This window comes from Ursus maritimus, unplaced genomic scaffold (genome assembly GCF_017311325.1).
Source record: "Ursus maritimus isolate PB19 unplaced genomic scaffold, ASM1731132v1 scaffold_2, whole genome shotgun sequence".
Taxonomy (NCBI): Eukaryota; Metazoa; Chordata; class Mammalia; order Carnivora; family Ursidae; genus Ursus; species Ursus maritimus.
In genome coordinates, this window is record NW_024424452.1 from 43,350,458 (window position 1) to 43,370,333 (window position 19,876).

The following is a 19,876-nucleotide window of genomic DNA, read 5'->3' on the forward strand; positions in this document are numbered from 1 at the left end:
TTATTGGAACACATTGCTGTCTCCCCTTTATTACTTCGGACTATGGAAATCAAGATTTTGACAAAGTCAAACACAGTTAGGGGAAATGCCCTTTCTCGCATATCTGTACCCTACACAGGGCTCGGTCCACTGCTATGCACATAGCAGCTGCTCAACGGGAAATACACTACGGCTTCTGTGACACAGCACATGTTTCTGAAATGCAAATATGCCACATACTGCTGGTAAACCCAGGAATACTGTCACTATGATGTGGAAGCCAGTTGCCACAAGATTTCCCTACCATGTGAACGTTTACTGACAAAGAGTGCCCGGACCCAGATCTTCCGGTGCAGTGAGCGCGGCACGGGCCCGAGCACCTATACAAGGAACAGGGGTTCTCCTTGGCTTAGTGTCACCATACGTCTGTCTGGAGACTGTTCACTGCCCTCCTTCCAACCACCTTCCTTTCCTTTGAAGCATATCAAGTCCTATGTCTACTGTTGATTTTATTCATTCACTAGAGATTTAACTTTTTTTTTTTAACCGTTTATTTAGCAGAAATGCTAATGTTTATGTTAGTGCTCTGGTTATAGGTTTTGCATGATCTGCCACAATATTTTTTTCCCCAAAAGCCTTGTTATTTTTAGTGTGTATTTTTGCAGAATGCAAGGACTTTTTAAAATAAACGCATATGACGTGATAGCAGAAGCACCTGTGTTATGTTCAAGAACTCTGAATTGAATTGAATGAATGAATGAAAACCATTTCTCCCTTTTTGTGATTCAAGGACTTCACCCTTTCCACTACCTGCCTCTGTCTTCCCTCATTATGTGTCTCTGCTTACTGGATTATTCTGATCAGCTAGCAAATAGGACCTGGCACTTTCCAAAAAATAGAAACCCTCGCTTGACCCCGCATCCTCCTGCATCGTCATCCCACAGCAAAACTCAGGCCGGCATGCTCATTGTACTTCCGCACTTCCTATCTCCTTTCTGACCCACTTCAGCCCAACTTCCACACCTACCAGTCCCCCAAAATTGCCATTGATAAGGTTCCAGAAATTTCCACATTGTTAGATCCAAAGAAAAATTTTACTCTCTTATCTTCATCCGTCCACAAAATTCAATACAATCAACCATTTCCTCTAGAACAGCGCTCTCTCCTCAGCTTTAGCGGTACATTCTCTGAGATTCTTCCCACCTTACTGGTCATTTCCTCTGGTCTCTTTCTGGATCTTCCTCTTCTACCCATCCTCTAATCATAATTTCTCACGGCTCTGTCCTGGGACATTCTCTTTCTCCAGCAGCTCTCTCTCCCTGGCTGATCTCTTCTTGCTCCACTGGCTTTAAATGTACGCCAACGATTTTCAGCTTTACGTCTTTGCTCCAGACATTTCTACTGGTCTCCTGACTCTTATAACTGCCTGTTTGGCATAAACATGTTAGATATCACAAAAGCTTCAAACTAAAGCATCTCCAAACTGGAACACTTGATTTTCCTCCCTAAATCTGACACTTCCTCAGTCTTCCCCATGTAACGCATGGCATCCCCATCTACCTAGAGGTTAAAGCCAGAAACTTGGGAACCCTATTTTGTGCTTCCCTCACGTTCCAGTCTGTCAGCGAGTCCTGTTAATACCACCTCCCAACAGATGCCTGAACCCCATCGACTTGTCTTCACCTGCACTGCTGCCTTTCCAGGCCAATCTAGCATCGTGTTTTATTGTCTCCTCACCATTTCCCAATTGCCACCTGGAAAATCTTTATCACACACAGCTGCAGTGTGTGTGTGTGTGTGTGTGTGTGTGCGCAAGTGTGTGTGCAAATGTGTGTGTATAGGGATGTGTGCATACATGTATCTGATGAAGAGCCATCAAACCTATTAAAGGTGAATACACACACAAATGCGTGTGTGTGTGTGTGTGTGTGTGTGTTCCCTTGCTCAAGTTGATTGATGCCTTTTCATTACCCTTCAAATAAAGTCCTGATGCTTCCCCATGTTCCACCAGGCTCTCGCCACTCGGCTGCTAGATGCACATCTAATCTCATTTTGTGCCTCTCTCCCCCTTAATCCCTGCTGTGCTTCCGTCCTACTTGTCTTAATTCCTGGAATTCTCTAAATTCCTTCTTGTTTCAGGGACTTTGAGCTTCCTATTGCTTGAAATAGTCTCGCCCTAGCCTTTAGCTTGGTCCATCCTAGCTCGTGCTCTAAGTCATTTCTGTTGGAAGGCCTTCCCTAACCATCCTATCTAAGCGCAATTACCCTTGTGATTCTGTTTAGCAACGTTATTTACTTTTTACAGACCTTAATTACAAGCTGTTCCTATTTTATTTGTTTACTTGTTTAATGTCTATCTTTTCCAACGGAGGCTTCACTCTGTGAGGGAAAAAATCTGGTCCATCTCGTTCTCGTTCGTATTACCAGCACATTACAGAACGCTTAGCACATAAATGTTCGTTGAACAAATAAAGAAATGAATATACATGATGAATAATGTTTTTGTGCCGAAACAAAATTCTGTGTGTGTTGGGTTTTGTGGTAGAATGATCAAGTATCAGTTCTGTATCTCTATTTAAGTCATTCCCATATTTGGTTACAATAATTCAGATTCAGGGATCGCCTGTTTGGAAAAGTATGTTGTGCAAAATGATATTAATAGACTGAAGACTTTGTTCACTCCGGGAAATGAGGGCATGTAATTAATCAGAACTCTACCAGCAATCTATGTTCAAAATCTGACTTCAAGGAGGTAGCCCTTGATAATTATAAGTAGTTCTCTTTTTCTCTTCAAGATGAACATTTTGACATTATTGAAATATATTGTAAATTTGTATATCTAATAATTGAGAATATAAAAAAATCACTTATTTCTGATTTTATTTTCCTTCTCATTAACTGTTGCCCCAAAGGTCACGTGGAGAGGATTTTCTTCATGCATCTTTCTGCAACATGACTGTGGCAAGAGCTGCGATAGAAACAGACTCATAGGGGCACCTGGGAGGCTCGGTTGGTTAAGGGTCTGCCTTTGGCTCAGGTCACTGTCCCAGGGTCCTGGAATCGAGTCCCACATTGGGCTCCCTGCTCATTGGGAGCCTAATTCTCCCTCTGACCCTCTGCCTCGTTCATGCTTGCTCTCTCACTCTCTCAAATAAAATCTTAAAAAAAGAAAAAAGAAAGAGACAGACTTGTAGATGCAGGTGGTCACCAGAGGGGCGACATAGCTGAAGGGGATTAAGAAGTACAAACCGCCAGTTATCAAATAAACGAGTCACAGGGACGTGATGTACAGCACAGGGAGTAGTGTCAATAAAACTGCAATAACTTTGCGTGGTGACGGGGAACTAGACTTGTTGTGGCGATCATGGTGTAAGTCATTCTGATGTCCACTGACACGAATAGGACGTTATATGTCAATCATAGTTCAATTTAACCAAACCAAACCAAACCGACGGTGGTTGTGTGTTCGGCAGCCTGTTCCGTGGTATGCCTGTGCCCTGGGACTCTTCTCTCCACTTTTCTCCTGTTGAACCCATTTTCATGGGTGCAAAATGACTGAATTTGACAGTCACTGGATGCAGTTGTAAATTGTAAGCAAAAATGCAAATGTTGGCACTGAAATCAAGTGGTAAATTTAGTCACAAAATGGTCATCTGAATAATCCAGGACTTATTTTGTTTAGATCATCACCAGTGGAAAATGTTTGTATTTTCTCATTTAAAAAACTTGCAAATCCTTGAGCAATCCTATGAGAAACACTGGCCTATAGGGACGGCCACCAAAACATCCTGATTTTTTTTTTTTTTAAGATTTTGTTTATTTGACAGAGTGCGCACAAGCAGGGGGAGCAGCAGAGGCAGAGGGAGAAGTAGGCTCCCCACTAAGCAGGGAGCCCAACATGGGGCTCGATCCCAGGACCCTGAGATTGTGACCTAGGCCACAGGCAGACGCTTCACCGACTGAGCCACCCAGGTGCCCCCATCCTGAATTTTCTGATACTGAATCTTTCCAATATTCAGTCACTGTTCACATCCCTTGTCAGACCAGACATTCTAGTTTTGGGTCTGACACTGGAGGCCCGACCCAAAGTCCTCCAGTGTTTTCTTGAACCTCTGTGAAAATCTTGCCTGTTTTGAAGGAAAGGACAGTTTCTCTGGAAACTGCCCAGTTTAAGACACCTATCTCACCTTCGTCTGGCCTTCCTCTCGTCTTCAAAACCCAGACCAGCGCTTTTCAATCCTATCAGACCCCATCTTGTGCTGTGTATTTGGGAACACTCCTTGTTCTCCTGATTAAGAACGAACGGATCATGGACTCACCTAGCAGAGGCGGGGTTGGGGGGCTATGGAAAGTTAACCCTCATGACCCCTCACTGGCGTGGGCCCCTCCAAAGTCCCAGAAGAGGTCATATGTTTTTGTGAGATTCACAGAAGTCAGATATTTTAGCCACGTTTGGGTGAGACTTCCATTCCTACCGGCATAGCCGTTCTGGGAACCGGCTAAGGAGGACGTGGGTTGAGGGCGCTCGGTCCTGGTTTGGTGTAACGGATGCGTGCAGTTCGCAGTTCCTTCCAGACAGGGTAAGACGCGGCGAGGCACTTCGAGCGCCATCGTGGTAGCAATGAGCGGCCTCCAGGAAAACCACCAAAGAGCCAGATGTTTGGGCTTTGGGACATGAAGGTCGAGGGCCAGAGGTCAGGCTGCAGCGGGACCGCCACCTCCGGCCCTCGGCGCTGGAAATGTGTGGGCAGGAAGGAAAACCGAGGTTGAACTATCTGGAGTCAGAAGCTAATCTTGTCAAAACGTTTTCCCGAGCGTCAGATGTGTGTAAAATTGTAAGCAGGGGATTTGGTTCATTTCTGTGTCTAGTGGAAATGGGAGTCCTCTCCCTTCAGGAATAATCTCAGTAATGTGAAATACAGAACTATAAACACACCATGATGTTTTTGTCTTCTTGTTCATGGAAATAAAAAAGCAGAATTTATCAGGATTCCTGTGTTTGTAAGCCACAAACCTGTAACAGTCTTACACACAGTGAGGACATCTCGTAGAAACTGCACCTTGTATGCTCCCCGAGGAGCAAGTATAGAAAAAAATACTGGTCAGCAATACTAGGAGAAAGAATGAGTTGTGTTTCTAGTTTCTCTATTAAAAATGATGATACGACATCACTGTCTGATGAAGAGGATCAAAGAGTACGTGGTAAAGGTGCAAAGGAAAAGTATTACAGTGCAATGTCTAGCAGCGAATTGTTACTTTTTCTGGATTTTTATAATGTTCATGTCATTTTTCGGCTTTTATATATTCCATAACTTGCTGTGATATAATTTCTTGTTCTAAATAGTCATTCTAATACCTCATATTGTATTCATAATTTTCTACCCCATTTCTTAAGGAGCCCCAACTGTGGGAGTTGTAGACTCACCTCTTCCACCCGCATGAAGTCTCAACATAAAGAAGAAATAAGATGAAATAACTTTATAAGAAAACATATCCAGGACAAGTGAACTGGCTACATGCATAGCCCGAGGGGAGGGCGAGGCACCGACGCAAAGAGAGGGGGTACGACTTGCTGGGGGTCTGATTTGGTCCAACAGTGAGCCCTTCAAGGATGCTGTTACAGGAAGAGCGCAGAATAATCTTTACGTGGGCATTCCACGGGTTTTTTCCCTAGAACATTCAGCATATAGGAAGAAACGGAAAAATTCTTTGCATTTATTAGTCGGATTCAAGGCTCGAATAATGATAAACATCTGGCTGGACGTTCACGGGTTGTGCAGAAGCAGGACGAGTCCCCCGACGTAAGGCTGTCCCTGGTACGGCGGGGTGTCGGCGCCTGCTAAACGCTACGGACGCACGCTGCACCCCCAGCATGCAGCAGCAGTGCACGACCCTTCCCGCTCTCGCAGCCGCACGCACGCACGCACGCACGCTCGCACGCACGCACGCACGCTCTGGCTCTCGTACTTCCTGATGGCCTTCGGCAGGGACGACCTTCGGGGAACACCGTCTGAGAGGTTCAGATGATTCCGTCTGTCCTCCTTTTTCAACCCCCACTCACGCCCATCCTCACCCCCAGAAACACACTGGTCACAGTACTGTTCAGCCAGGTCCTGAAGGATTAGGGCTTCGAAAGTTACCTGTTAAAATGCAAATGTCCTTGGCTGAGCGAAGACCTCTTGTCCTTATCTGCCAACAGCCTAAAGGGATTCCTTTCAGAGCCGGCTGTTTCCATTTTTGAACTGTGTAATTCTGTAAGGAAGCCTAAAATAAACTGGCCTACACTACATTTGCCTTGAGGGCTGAGCGCAGGATGGCTTTCTCCGTCTCCAAGCGGGCCTGGGACCCGCCCCGGGACCCCCAGAGAGCAACTGCCCTGAGATCCGGAGACGCTGAGCCCCCAAGCCGTCCGCTCCCCCGGCCCACGTGGCCTGTGTGCGCAGGCCGCATCCTGGGACCCAGGCGTGCCCCCTGGGTCCCCCAGTGGTCTTTCTAGCTTTTTCCCATGGACATGGGGAGGCTCTGTCCCCGCTGCTCTCAAGTCCAAGGGCTCCTTACAAAATAATGACACAGTAAGTCCCATACACGGCTTCACTATCTGCCAGCCTCTCTCTAAACCTTTCACTGCATCTACGCATTTAATTCTCAGCCACAACGGGCACTATCGCCAGCCCCGTTTTCCTGAGATGGGGCTGAGGCGCCGAGACACCGAGGAGCTCACCAGGAACCACACACCCTGGGCGATCCGGGCTGAGAACGACAGCCCTCAGCCTGTTCAGAGCATGGACTCGGAGTCAGCATTACACTTAATCTCTGTGAAATACGCATGGGCAGTAACTTAGTTTTATTCTTTAGGTTTTAAAATTTAATGCAATCGTCTGACATTTTATAAAACTTTTTTTTTTTTTTTACCACCACCCTTCCCTCAGAATCTTCCTTAGCAGGCTTATACTTCTGTTCTCCCCATTCTGAAGGAAAAGTCAGCGCACCTCAACTGATCTGCGTCTGTCGGAAGGCAGGACGGCAAGTCTGAGGCCCTCGGGGTCCCCGGGCTGCAACACAACATTTATAAGCCAAGCTCCTGGTCGGCTGGCGGGAGCACACCTCGTGGCTCAGACTGCTCCCCAACTGCAAGATGGAAAGTGAGCGGCCGGTTACGCACCTCAAAGACAGCGTGATACCCCAGACGCCCATGGGACCGTCACACTCAGTCAGCGGTCCAGCCCTGAGGGATGTTAGGAGGCCTATTCACAGATTTTTTCTGTATTTTACACTTTTAGGGGACACCCAAGAACTGTAACGCTAGTCAGGACTTTTCCCCAGCCTACTGCACTTGTATGATCCTGTACCTGCCCAGGCCCTTTGGCCACTGGTAACCTTGCATTGGTTACCCGTAGACTCACCGATAAACAGATACTAGCTCTTGCTAATATGTAAAAGCCAAACTATGTAAAATCCAAATACTACGGTCACCTTTGAATTTGAGCAATAGTATGTTTTATTAAAATCAGATACTGGAAATATAGTTTGTGTCTGGTCTCCATTCGAATCCATTATTTCTGTGAAACATTCCACTGATTGTCCCTTCCAGGTTAGAAAGAAGTCTCTAAAGATGGAAGGAAAAGATCATCTTTAGGATTTTTTCCTGAAATCACATTGTTTCTTTTTTCGGGGGGAAGAATCTCTGTCCACACCCAAAGCTGTGGCTTCCACAATCCATGTCCCCATCTCCTTGTCAGTGGTATCTACTTTGGGAGCCCTGGGAGTTTCCATTTATTTCTTTTGGGTCCACCCAAAGCAGGCAACCACTCATGTCAAGACAAGAATAAAACATAGTAGAGCCATCGTGTTTATTGTGAAAATCCGCCAGGCAGCCAGCACCCCCTGTTGAGGACTCCTCCCTAAGCAGACAGATGCCTGTCCTGGTGGCAGAAAGAGCTGATGGCCTCCTGGACCTTAAGAATCTGGATTAAAAGGCAAGAATCTCTCTCTCTTCTCTCTAGGCACATCTATGAAATATACATAATGGATACACAACCATGCCAACACCAATGCATGGCTACGGACTGAGACGTCATCTCGTGAACCCAAGGAAAGCAATGGTAGAACAGGAGGTTAGCCTAGACCAGTGATTTTCCCTCTGTGGGTTACAGATCCCTGGGAATGCACACAGTCTTTGCAGGGGGCCTCTGAATCTAGGTGCACTGTGAGCACACTGCGTAGCCGGGCTGGATGGGCGTTATATGGAAGTGGTCACGAGCACAGTCTCTTTGGCGGACCGCGTAGTTTCAAATCTTAATTCCTCCACTTAGCAGGTATGTGCCTGGACAAGTCACCCAACTTCCTTGTGTTTTAATTTCCTCGTTCTTTAACCACATAAAGTCGGTGGGACCAAAACAAATTAGTCATGCTGCAGCCTCAGCCCTGTCCCCCGTCCTCACGGGGGATCAGCATTCATCAGCTGCACCCACACCGCGAGCAGACGGCCACTTGGCTCTCTCATCTTTTCACATCCAGTTTCATGGGACCTTGCCTTGTGCTGGAGGACACAGAGAGGAAGAAGCCAATAAATTGGCCCTTCTGTCTGCTTTCAATTTTGGAGAAGGCGACAAACGTCCTGAGACCCTATGGGCTGACCCCTCCTCGGCCAACATGTCCCAAATCATGAGCACTCCCGTCCAAAGCCTCTCCCTCTGGATCCAGCTGCAGAGACCCACCACAGCTCGCAGGCTCTGTAGTTCATTCACGGCCATTTGGGTTTCCCTCCCCCACTGCTACAGCGTGAAATACAAATTAAGGTTTCCAAGAGCCAACAATAGGTCAGAATTTGGGATAGAGACGCTCTACTTAGGAATACCCCGATTGGAAAGCTTGTGGGAAGAGGTGAGATGAAGACCCAGTCTTCTGGTCTGAGACACTTGTGGCCACCAACAGGCAGGACACACGAAACGAAGAGACGCTCGACCCGGAGAGCATATGAAAAATTCAGAGGCCCTGGGTTTTGGATAAGATAAAGGATGTGTGGGACTCAACCGGGGCGTCAGCCCGGTATTCCAGGGCATCAGTTCGTGCCTCTGGGTGCCTGTGGCCATGTCCCATGGGGATGATTTCCTCCTGATGTTGGTGCTGCTGCTTTCGCTGTCACTTATGGTTTTGATTTAGGGGTGGATGCACGGGGTGGTTTGGTTTACTTTTTGAGCTTTCACGAACTGCTTTGTTGGATGTGCGAGCTCTTGGCCCTCACCACTGCCGAAACACGGCCTCCATTTCGACGGCGGACACTGAGCCCAAAGCTCTGGGGTGGTGCGGCAAACGGAGTACCCTCCCAATCAAGGAGGAGGTGTCTGGACAGTGTGGAGTCTTAGGAGGAAGCTCTCAAAGAGCCCATGTGAGTCCGGGAAGGGGTCTGTCTCTGAAGGACAGTGTCACCGGAGGATCACCATCCTGGGAGAAAGGAAGATCCCATCAGTGCCCTGGACAGAGTCTCAACAAGGTGGCGAGTACAGCTGTCTCTTCCAGGATCTCGCTATTCGACCATTGCCTTCCAACAGCACCCCAAAAACGGCATCTGCCCCACTTCTTTCTCCTGCTCCCCACCCCCGTCGAACAACTCCTTATGTTCAATTCCTCCCTTATTACGCTCTCTTATCATGATAATGGAGATGAGTGAGACTGCTTACCTAAGCTATACCGGTCATCACATGAAAGTAGGTGACCAGCTGCCTTAACCCAGTTGAAACGCGCGTGTCTCCTAAGTGTCTTTAATAAACACTGGTAATAAAGGCGGGAAAGACATATTCATTGAGCCTCTTCTACATTCCAGATGCTGTGCAGTGCACTTTACACATTTATTAACTTCTTATACTTCACACGAAAGCCGTGATCTCAATGCCATAGTCGTCCCTACGTTACAGGTAAACCTTAATGACATAAATGTGGGGGGTGTTTGAATTCAGATCTTTAAATACAAACAACTTGCATTTTTCAAAATAACTTGCTGTTTTCTTTAAAGATCTGTCCCTAAACCACTGAGTGGCCTGAAACCAGTCACCGAACTTTCTTATCTGGAACTTTCTACTTATGAATCTTTGTAGCCCCAAATTCTCTAATGCCACAGAGGCTGGAAGATTTGGTTCGGTTTTCCTGTGGAGGAACTTCACGTTTGATTCAGTAGACTTACTCCCACAGCCTGTGAGCAAAAGCACAGCGAGACAGAACGGGGCCTGGCTTACCTCGTAGTGCCCTGCCGACCTCAGATTTTCGGCAAGGACCAAGTAGAATAAATACAGCCTGTGAAAGAAGCCTCGTGAGTGGTCACGACCTCAGGTACCTGTGCAGCTATCATCTCTAGCATCGTCACTGATACCAAATTCTGGGGGCCGGTCACCAGCTCCGGCCCAGAACTAAGACACAGAATAATTAGTCAAAGGGGTCTTGGGGGGGAACAGAACTGGTGTGGGTTTAAAGAAGGAAGGGCAGCCCTGCTGGAAGACTGGAAACATAAAAATGGATAAAAGCTGGGAAGGGAAATAAATTATAGACTAGACCAGATCCCTGGAAGTGATGGTCTAACATCTCTCGTCCTGTGTTGGGCGCTCCGTCAAGACCCAGGGGAAGAGAAGGAGTCTGAAAATATCCCCAGTTTGGCTGCTCAGATCATGGATCCTCAGGGAATAAGATGAAAACGTGTGGATCGTGGGCTCACGACCAGCAGGAAATTAGGTAAGAAGAGGGAAGGCCGCTCCGGAGAACCACAACCGAATTTCAACACTCGCCTGTCCGGCACAGGAGGGGACCAGCAGGTAAATGTGAAATCGCCCGATTAGGCTCCGCTCTATTATCGCCAGAGAAGGCAAACCGAGGCGCAGCTGATGGGTTAACCAGATATGATACAGAAAACATTTCCTTCTCCTTTTTGGCTTCAAGTCTATTTTAAGGCTTTAAGTCTCCAGTCCAGTCGGCGCTTGGGGGCCACGGAGGAGATGCCTATTCCCATGGGAGGCCCTGCCCTGCTGTGGATGGCGTTGCTGCTCTGCCGTAAGTAGACGTTCAGTGACCCCCCCCCCCGAGGGGCCAAGATGGATCTGGCGAGCAGCGGGGGTGGGCACGTTGACAGTTTTCGTGGTGACTTTTTCTAGGCTACATGCCAACCACAGGGCATCTCCCGGGGATTATAGTGGACACAAGCTGGAGATCAGAGCACATCGGGCTGAGCAGACCTACGGGGGAGCCAGCCCGAGAACTGTCCTTGCAATCACTCTGGCATCTCCCAGAGGGCAAGGGAGGGAGGGCAGAGTAAAGAGAGAAGTTCCTTCTCTCCCTGGGTCAGGTTCCCGAGAAGATGCTTGGCCCTTAAAACTCCATGGATGTGGACCTCGTCAGCGTAGCCAGATCCCTGTCCTTGAGAGTCCTGGAAGACTGGGCGTAGCCACTAACTTACCTTCTCTGGACTTCTACAGGTCCAGATGGCATGTCAGCAGGTAAGCGAGTCCTCTGTCCTTGCTCTGTCAGCCTCAACATGGCTGGCCACTGCTCCCCCCATCGCTGTCTCCCTTCACCCCATCTCCTCTGCTTGCTAATGATTAGCCCTCTGCCCCTCCGTGTCCAACCTGAGCCCCACTTCCACCTTGCCTGTCTTCCTCCTTTCCCCCATTCAACAGTTTCAAAAGAACCACCTCATTCTCTTGAGACACCCCACCTTTTTGTACGCAACAACCATATCTGCGGAACATCTAAACATCCAAGTGCCGCCCCGGCACTACCACACAACCTCATCCAATTTCTACATCATCATCATCTTCGCACTGTCGCCATTTTGTAGTTGAGGCGTTTGTCCAATTAAGAGCCTTGCTGGAGTCCGCAGCTAACCAAGGGCCAGCTTCTAACACAAGCCCCTTGGGTCCAAGTCTAGCTCTGTTTCTGCACCCTTCCTCATCACCACCTGCCACTTCCTAGGCTTTGGTCAAATCTGTACCACATTTCTTTGTTCCTGAAAACCTATTAAGACTGATTCTGTCGGCGCTTCTCACTTCCTTCCAGAACTGACATGTATTTTTCACTCCATATGCACTCACAGTTAAATAGTCATAAAAATTTAGAGCTGGGAGAGACTATGTTTCATCTAGTCCAACACATTTATTCATCCATTATTCACACATTCATCCACTCAGTAAATATTTAATGAACACGTACTATGTACCAGCTATTGTGCTAAGTTTAGGGCTGAACAGGACAGACATCGCCCCTGCCTGACCAGAGGCTGCAGTCCTCACTGGCTTGTTTTCTGAATACCCTACACTCGTGTCCGGTCTTCCCCCCTAGGCTGGTAGCTCCCTGGGGCCACAGTACTGTTTCATCCTTCTGTAATCTGAGGAATCAGGACAGTTTCTTATTAGCAGCTATCCAAGGGTAGACTGACCGCTGACTGACTCACTATTGCTATGTCTGTACTTTGGAGTCTGGACAGTTTTCCCTTTCCCCCCCATGTCTCTTACCACAATTTGATCTCCTCAAAGATACCTCGAAACCTACAGTGTCCTTGAACCCACCATGGAACAGGATATTGAAAGATGATACTGTGACTCTTATATGTCATGAGAACAACTCCCTTGAAGTTAACTCCGCTGTGTGGACCCACAACAACATCCGCTTGGAAGAGACATCTTCACGTTTGAACATTGTGAAAGCCCGAATCCAGGACAGTGGGGAATACAGGTGTCAGAACAAAGACTCCATCCCGAGTGAACCGGTGTACCTAGGAGTCTTTGCAGGTAAGTTCCAGGACTATGGAAAAATAGATTCCCCCATGTGAGGAATGGCCCATCCTTAGATGGGGAGAGATCACGTTATTCCACGGTTAGTGCACTGGGGTGGGACTCTGGTCTCCTACTCAAGACCTGCCTGTCGCTCTCTTTCCACACTTAGTCTTGCCCGGCCTTGCCTTCTTTCCACGTTCTGGCCATCTCCCACCTCCCCACGTTATCCCTCTACTCCACCTCATCTCTCTTCTTCCTGGGGCTGATGTAATGATACGTATGAATGGTAGGTTGGCTATGTGAACATTGCAAAGAACTGAACATCTGAAGTAGATCAAAGGTCTGATTGTAAAATTTGCTCAACAATTTCCATGCACCACGACGTGGATATTGGGTTGCACTCATGGTTTTGAAAGACATCCGTGTAGATTCCTCACGACCTTCACTTTTACTAAGAGCAAATCTTACGTGTGTTTCAACTCTGTGATCCTTCCACTGCCAACAATTAGCACAGCATGCTTTGGCACATGTGGTTGGTTAGTAAATGCCGGATGAACAAAGGAAGGATTTCATTTAAGTAGCTAGGCCATGGATATATTTTACTTTATATTTTTTAATGTGAATATATTTTAAAGTATAAACATACTTCATATTTTCCTCTTGGAAAGAGGTGTGGCGGCATCTGTATGCAAATTCCAGATACAAACTAAAGGAGTGTGGAATTGCTTATTTCCTTGAGGAGATTCTAGAAAACTCCTCCAGCACTGCTCTTCAATAAACTCTGCCTGCACAACCTAGCCAGATTTTTGTTCAAAATTCTCCTTCAGTGAGTGTGTTTCAATTCCTACAATGACATTAGCCAGAGAACCCGACTCTTACGTTTTACAGAATCATTGTTAACAAGTATTTGTTGAGTACGTACCCACGCCGAGGTAATGGTGTCGGGCGCTGGGGATGTAATGTAAGGATCAGACGTGGCCCCTGGCCTCCTGAAGCATGGAGCCAAATAGGAAGAGTAACTGCACACACGCAATTAAAATTGGCATTCATGTTCGGGGGAACTTTTGGAGCCGACTATGAGTCGTGGTAGAAGTAGGGAGCCCCTAAGAGGCAAGAGGACAAAACAGACCTGCCCCTAGGCAAGGACTCTGTGCGCAGGATAGTTTTACTCCCCCTTAGTGACCAGAACTCGTGTCCACAGAGCTGAAATGAGTACTGGCTTTCAAGCCGTCCAGGGTCAGGCTCGGTAGAAAAGTCAGCGTGGTTTTGTGGCCCCAGACTCACTTTTCAGGAGGAGAGAGGATTTACCAACATAGAGGACAGACCCCAAGCATTATTTCGTGTTTTGTTTTATTGACCTTACGAGCCAAGAAGTGGGTTCATGATAAACCACGGTTCCTGACACACGCTCGGTGCATGACCACTGCTACTTTTGTGTCTCTGTCTGTCTGGCCATCTGCTGTTACGTAACCTAACGACTGCTCTCCAGGGTGGCTGCTTCTGCAAGCCTCCGCCGAGGTGGTGACGGAGGGCGAGTCCTTCCACATCAGGTGCCATGGCTGGAGGAATCAGAACGTCTCAAAGGTGACCTACTACAGGAATGGCATAGCCCTCAAGTACTGGTATGACAGCATCGACATGTCCATTACCAATGTCACAGTCAGGGACGGCGGCAGATATTTCTGCACCGGCTGCATTCGGAGACAAAACCACACCTCTGACCCCCTCAACATCACTGTGAAAAAAGGTGAGTTGGCAAAGCAAGAGGAGGACCCATGGCGGGAGAAGGGGGACAGAGCTGCAGCACGCAGCAGGGGACAGCAGTGGCGCCTTGCAAGTCTGCCGGCCTGCGGGGAGGGGCCGGGCTGCGGCACAGACGTCCCCCCATCTCCGAGCCCTTATGGGTCTGCTGGCAAGAGTGACACGTGCTCACTTGTGGGATCTCGGTGAAGACTACACGCGATATCGGGAAATGGATGCGAGGCCTGTGAAGCTCTGCCCAAGCATACGGATGGCGATTCCTGGTTTGATCTCGAAGCCCGCTGCTGCTCCCGGGGGAGAACACTGCCATGTATCAGACTGAAAGCGAGTGTCGAAGCGAAAGGAATGAAGGCTGTGAGGAGCTTGAAGACGCCATGTGGCAGAGGAGGCCTGGGAAGGAGACCCAAGGGCCAGCAGGCTGGGTGCCCCAGTCGGGAGGCGACAGAGCCTCCTGAGGAGAGCCGGGCTGGTGGGCTGCCTCAGGGCCAGAGACAAAGAGGCTCCTTCCTACCTCCAGAGAAGAGACGGAGCCTTTGAGTATCTGCCTTGCAAGGAGGAAACTACGCTTTTTTGCTTGGCGGATCTGGCGCCTGCTAATGTCTAAAAAAGCATGAGACCAGAAGCCAGAATTAAGTTTTAATGTCAGTTTTCTGTTAACTACTCTGAAACCTGAGTGCTATTTAATTGTCGTTGGCCTTCCAGTATCCTGACTGTAAAGTAAAGGGTTTAGTCTCGATGCCACTTGGGGAAGTTTAAGAATACTGATGTTTGCCTCTCATCTCCTGAGGTTCTGCTTTAACTCGTTTGGAGGACTGGGCATCAGTATTTTTAAAAGCCCTTTCGGGTAACGGTCATGTGCAGCCAGTGCTGAGAGCCTCTGGTCTAGGTGCCCTCGGCGGGGGGGCGGGGGAGGGGGTTCTGGCTGTAATACTCTGGGGCTCTATAATTCTAGGATAATCACAAAAATCAGCGCCTTGCAGACAGAGTAACAGAATCACAAGAGAGGGGAATTGGAAGGCAGCGTAAAGCAGCTCTGGCCCTGCGTCTGTGTTTCAGCCAACAGGCAGGGTGCTCTCGGGTCCTGGATGCCATATCATGGTGGTGCTAGAAGGGAGGGGACCATGTCAGGTCCTTCTCTTAGGGAGGATGAAGTCCTGAGCCTCATTCGTCAATTCCTCATACGACTTATGCTTCTTGTTGCATCTAGATTCCCCCGGCCAGAGTGGTCACCAAAGCAAATACTCCTGGCTACAATTTCTGATCCCAGTGTTGGTGGCGATTCTGTTTGCTGTGGACACAGGACTGTTTGTCTTGACCCAGCAGCAGTTGGCATTGCTCTTGAAGACTAAGAGGACCAGGAAGGGCAGAAAGCTAGACCCCGAAAAGAGCTGACGTCACTGCTTAAGAACATCAGCAGTCGCAGCTTCTTTCCAGCGTCAGCAATCGCTTCTCCACCGTCAAACACAGCTCCCGATGCGCACAGGAAGGTCTGCCCCCAAGGCTTCACAGAACTGCTTCATTAAACCAACTCAAACTGATTAAGTGGCATTTAATAGTAAGTGCTCAATAAACGTCAGTGAAATAAGTAAAGGAATGAGTAGATTCATTTATTAGTATCTGTCAAAGACAAGTTCAATTTGAATAAAAGAGATATGAAACCAGGTAACATGATGCTTCTGAGTATTTGAGGCTTGCTAGTTTCTTTTTTTGTTCCTAGAGGCAAAAACCATGCAGTTCTAGACTAGAGATGTCTTCTCTTAAGCACTCTAAGTCTGGACTAGAACTACAAAGACATGGAGGGATGCTGGTGAGATTGACCATTTTTATCCTCTCACTTCAATGTGCCATTTACAAGCTTCTAGCTCTTGCTGAATCTGGGGCAATCTTGCGCCCTCGGACTCTGGGGATGAGGCTCAGTCTAAGATTTTCCCATTATTGTTTTTCCCTCCAATATCTCCCAAACTTGTATCTTGAATACCGTCTTACAGCAACTGAACTAAGCGTCTTGGAGGAATCCCAGCAAATAATAATCACCAGAACTCTCGACTCTGAAAACAGAAAGATCTCAGGCAAAGACCCAACCTTTGCTCTCCCACCCTCACGCCACCGTTTCCCATGGAGACAGTTATACAGGGGCGTGGGGACAGGATTAGGGAAGAGAGGCGACGTGTTGTCAGTGCTGACATGAGTTCACAACAGTCGATGAGAGACCAGAGTGTCTGTAGCTTCATATGTTTTAGAATAATTACTGATATAAGGAGGAAGTGAATCTAGGAAATTTTGTAAATACCCATGAGACCGAGAAGTCTTATTTTCTCCCAAAGATGTTTTTGGACCACAGAGAGAATTATTGGAGCTTTTTTTCTTTTTTAATATAGGTATCTGGAATGAATCTCCTTAACACTCTCTAGTTGTTTTGGGTTTTTTTTTTTCCCCGAATCATTTCAGAGAGGTGAGAAGTGACCAGATTCCCAGTGAATAGCCTTGTCACTTGGCTTCATGTAAACAGGCCTGGTGAGTGGAGAAGAGATTTTTCCTGCAATAACAGGCCAGGAAGAGTCTACACAGGAGGCTCCTTGGTGTTGTTCTAGACACTTCCCCTGCCTTTAAGGGAAGATGGAAGATCCATGAGACCTTGAGACCACGGTCTTGCCACCATCTTCACTAACAACATCTTGCTTCACAGCATCCTAGACATGGCATCATGCATATCAGACCAGAGAGCAAGCAACTTACTCCTTTGTTGGGTCTGAGGCCAAATGACCCAGAGTGAAGAGTTGAGAGATATTTAACGTGCATAGAAAGTCCAAGCTTGATCGGCTTGAGATGCGACTTCTGAGGGGTCTTCTAGGTTCTGGAGTATCACAGCTCACTTCCACCTCCCCTTTATCGCCACCCAAGCTTGCAAGGGCTCTGCAGAGAACACGACCCTGGATCTTCAAGCCCCCGTGAACTAGCTGTGTGACTGGAGAAAGTCACTGGCCGGTGTCTGAGATTCCATTTCTTTGTAAAAAGAGGAGTTTGGACTAGGTGGCTTCTAAGCTTCCTCAAGCCCAGACGTCCTGTCCTCGGTGACTTGGGAGCCTACTTCCCATGTGGTGACTCCACAGGCTCAGAGGCTCAGAAGGCATCCCCAAGAAGCTCCAGGGTGGATTCTTCCTTCATCCTGCACACATTGTCTTCGCTGTGCTCTTCCATGATCGGAATCTCAGGTTTGTCTGAGACTTCTGTCTACAATTCTTTTCGTCCTCTTTTCTTCCTTTCCATACATTGCTTGTTCCGTAAGGAATGTGGAACAGAATCAGAGCTTAAATATTTTGTGGAGCTCTAAAATAGATGTGTTTTTATTTTTATATATATAAAATACTTTGTCTATGCCAGAGAGGAAATATGTATGTTATACTGGTGATTGCAAGGGAGATAATCCACCCCCACGTCACTCTTAGGGCCTCCTCTGTTGCCTCTAATCTCTTACCACTTTGGTCTAGGCCAGTTCCCAGAGCAAATTTTCTCTCCCACAGCTGCTGTTCCAAAATGGCTGCCACAATCATCATGAATTCCCAATATTAGAGATTGTTTTTTTGAAAATCAACTCAGTTAACTCCCTACTGGTGGCCAGGGAAAGACAAAGTCCCTCGGTCACCTCGAGCATGCAAACTCAGACAAAAGATCCACCTTGTCAGTATGTTGGGGGAATTGACTGAAGAAAGGTTCTACTCTTTCTCTCTTCTCATGAAATGCGAGGTGGGACAACAGGATCATCTCCTTGACCTCAGAGATGGGAGCTTCATGTTGAGAATGACAGAGGCACCTGCCAGCCTGGGTCCCTAGATAACCTCTCAGAGTGGTCCCGCCTTCCTGCCTTAAGTTGTCTGCCCAGCTCTGGACGGTTACTCGCCAAGCTCAAGTCCCCACCTGGTGCTTCATCAGCTTCCATGGTACCCCACCCCGAACCTCTTACCTACAACTGTGCCCAGGCTCACTATCACGTTAGCTTGTACACGTCACTTGTAGCACCCACACTCCTTCCCTTCCTGAAAACTGGAATGACATATCCCCACATTCAACCTTTCCTGCACTTGAAATTTTAAAAATATCACTGCGAGTGATCGGCAATCTCACTGCAAGGTAATCGGATGGAAATCCAGGGCTGCAATGCAACCGAAAATTGCTCACAGAAAAAATTCTGAAGATAAAGGAATGACTTCTTGTAGAGTCTGAGAAAAATTCTGATTTTTTTTTCACCAGTTTCCAAGACGATAATACTGTACTACTACTAACTAAATTGAGCCACAGGACATATATTTCAATTAATAGGGTGAATTTTTTAAAAAATTGAAATATAGGAGCCACTGCCTTCAGCCCTCACTAGAATATGTCAAGGCTAAAAATCTGGGTTCTCCACTTGCCGACTGCTGTTCTAGGAATGGGATCCTAAAACGTTGCAGATTAGGATCCTCAGAAAACAGATTCTGAGACAGATAGAAACGTGACAGGTTTCTTAGGGAGTGCCCTCAGCGCCAACACCTGTGTGAGGGTGGAGACAGCGGACGCCCCCAGAGGGAGAAGCTGAAATGCGATGTAGTCATAGCAAACATCAAACCATCTCACGGGCAAGAGCCCTGGAGCTGGGACGGCCCTTTGTAATCATCTTAGGCCGAGGTCCGGGGGCCAGTCTTTACACCCTGAGGAAGACAAGTCTTTGGAGGCAGGGTGCCCTGGGAAGATGTGTGACTCTGGAGAAAGTAGCTCTTCAGCAAGAACAATTTCCAAAGAGCCACTCAACTGACCGCTGTTTGCCCAAAGCCCTCCCAGCAGCTTGGGGAAATGGATGTGTGGGTCCCGAAGGTGTGCCTTCTGGGTAGGGTCGCACAGCACCCACAGAGGACAAATGTGCTAGAAGAGAGTGAGGCCCATCCATCAGACCCCTACCTCACAGCTTTTTATCTGGATTAAGCAGAATCACTAAGCCCAAAACTTTTTATAATTTCGACCATTCTCACAGCAATGCACTGGTGCTGTCGTCTCTAGAAATCTTGACATGAAGGCAAAGGTATCTTTGGCCTCCGGTTCACCTTCACACACTACTGTTTTTTGCAAAGTCAGACGTGTTAACTTGACTCAGAGAATTTCTTAATTTACACTGCCTTGTCCCATCCCCCACAACCAGCAGACCTCAGGACACTCTCCCAAGTGATATCTTCCCTGTGCAGGGTCGCCCCATGACATCAGCTGGATTGCGGGGACCACAGGAGCTGTGTCTGGAACTCGGGGTATGTATGCTTATTCCTCAGCATAGAAGGCCAGAGCGGAGTGGAAGGATGAGGAGAAAGGACCCACCAGAGTACACGTGTTCACCTTCTGTGATGCTCAGACAGGAA

General features: G+C 47.7%; 1 protein-coding gene across 1 annotated transcript; it reads left to right on the forward strand.

Moving 5' to 3' along the window:
- The first annotated feature begins 10,902 nt into the window (after window positions 1–10,902).
- FCER1A (Fc fragment of IgE receptor Ia) lies at window positions 10,903–16,085 on the forward strand. The gene is made up of 5 exons (XM_008700714.2): window positions 10,903–11,016; window positions 11,439–11,459; window positions 12,495–12,749; window positions 14,224–14,481; window positions 15,703–16,085. Exons 1-5 carry the CDS (start codon window positions 10,962–10,964, stop codon window positions 15,885–15,887), a joined length of 774 nt encoding a protein of 257 aa, XP_008698936.1. The 5' UTR covers window positions 10,903–10,961; the 3' UTR covers window positions 15,888–16,085.
- The last annotated feature ends 3,791 nt before the right edge of the window (window positions 16,086–19,876 follow it).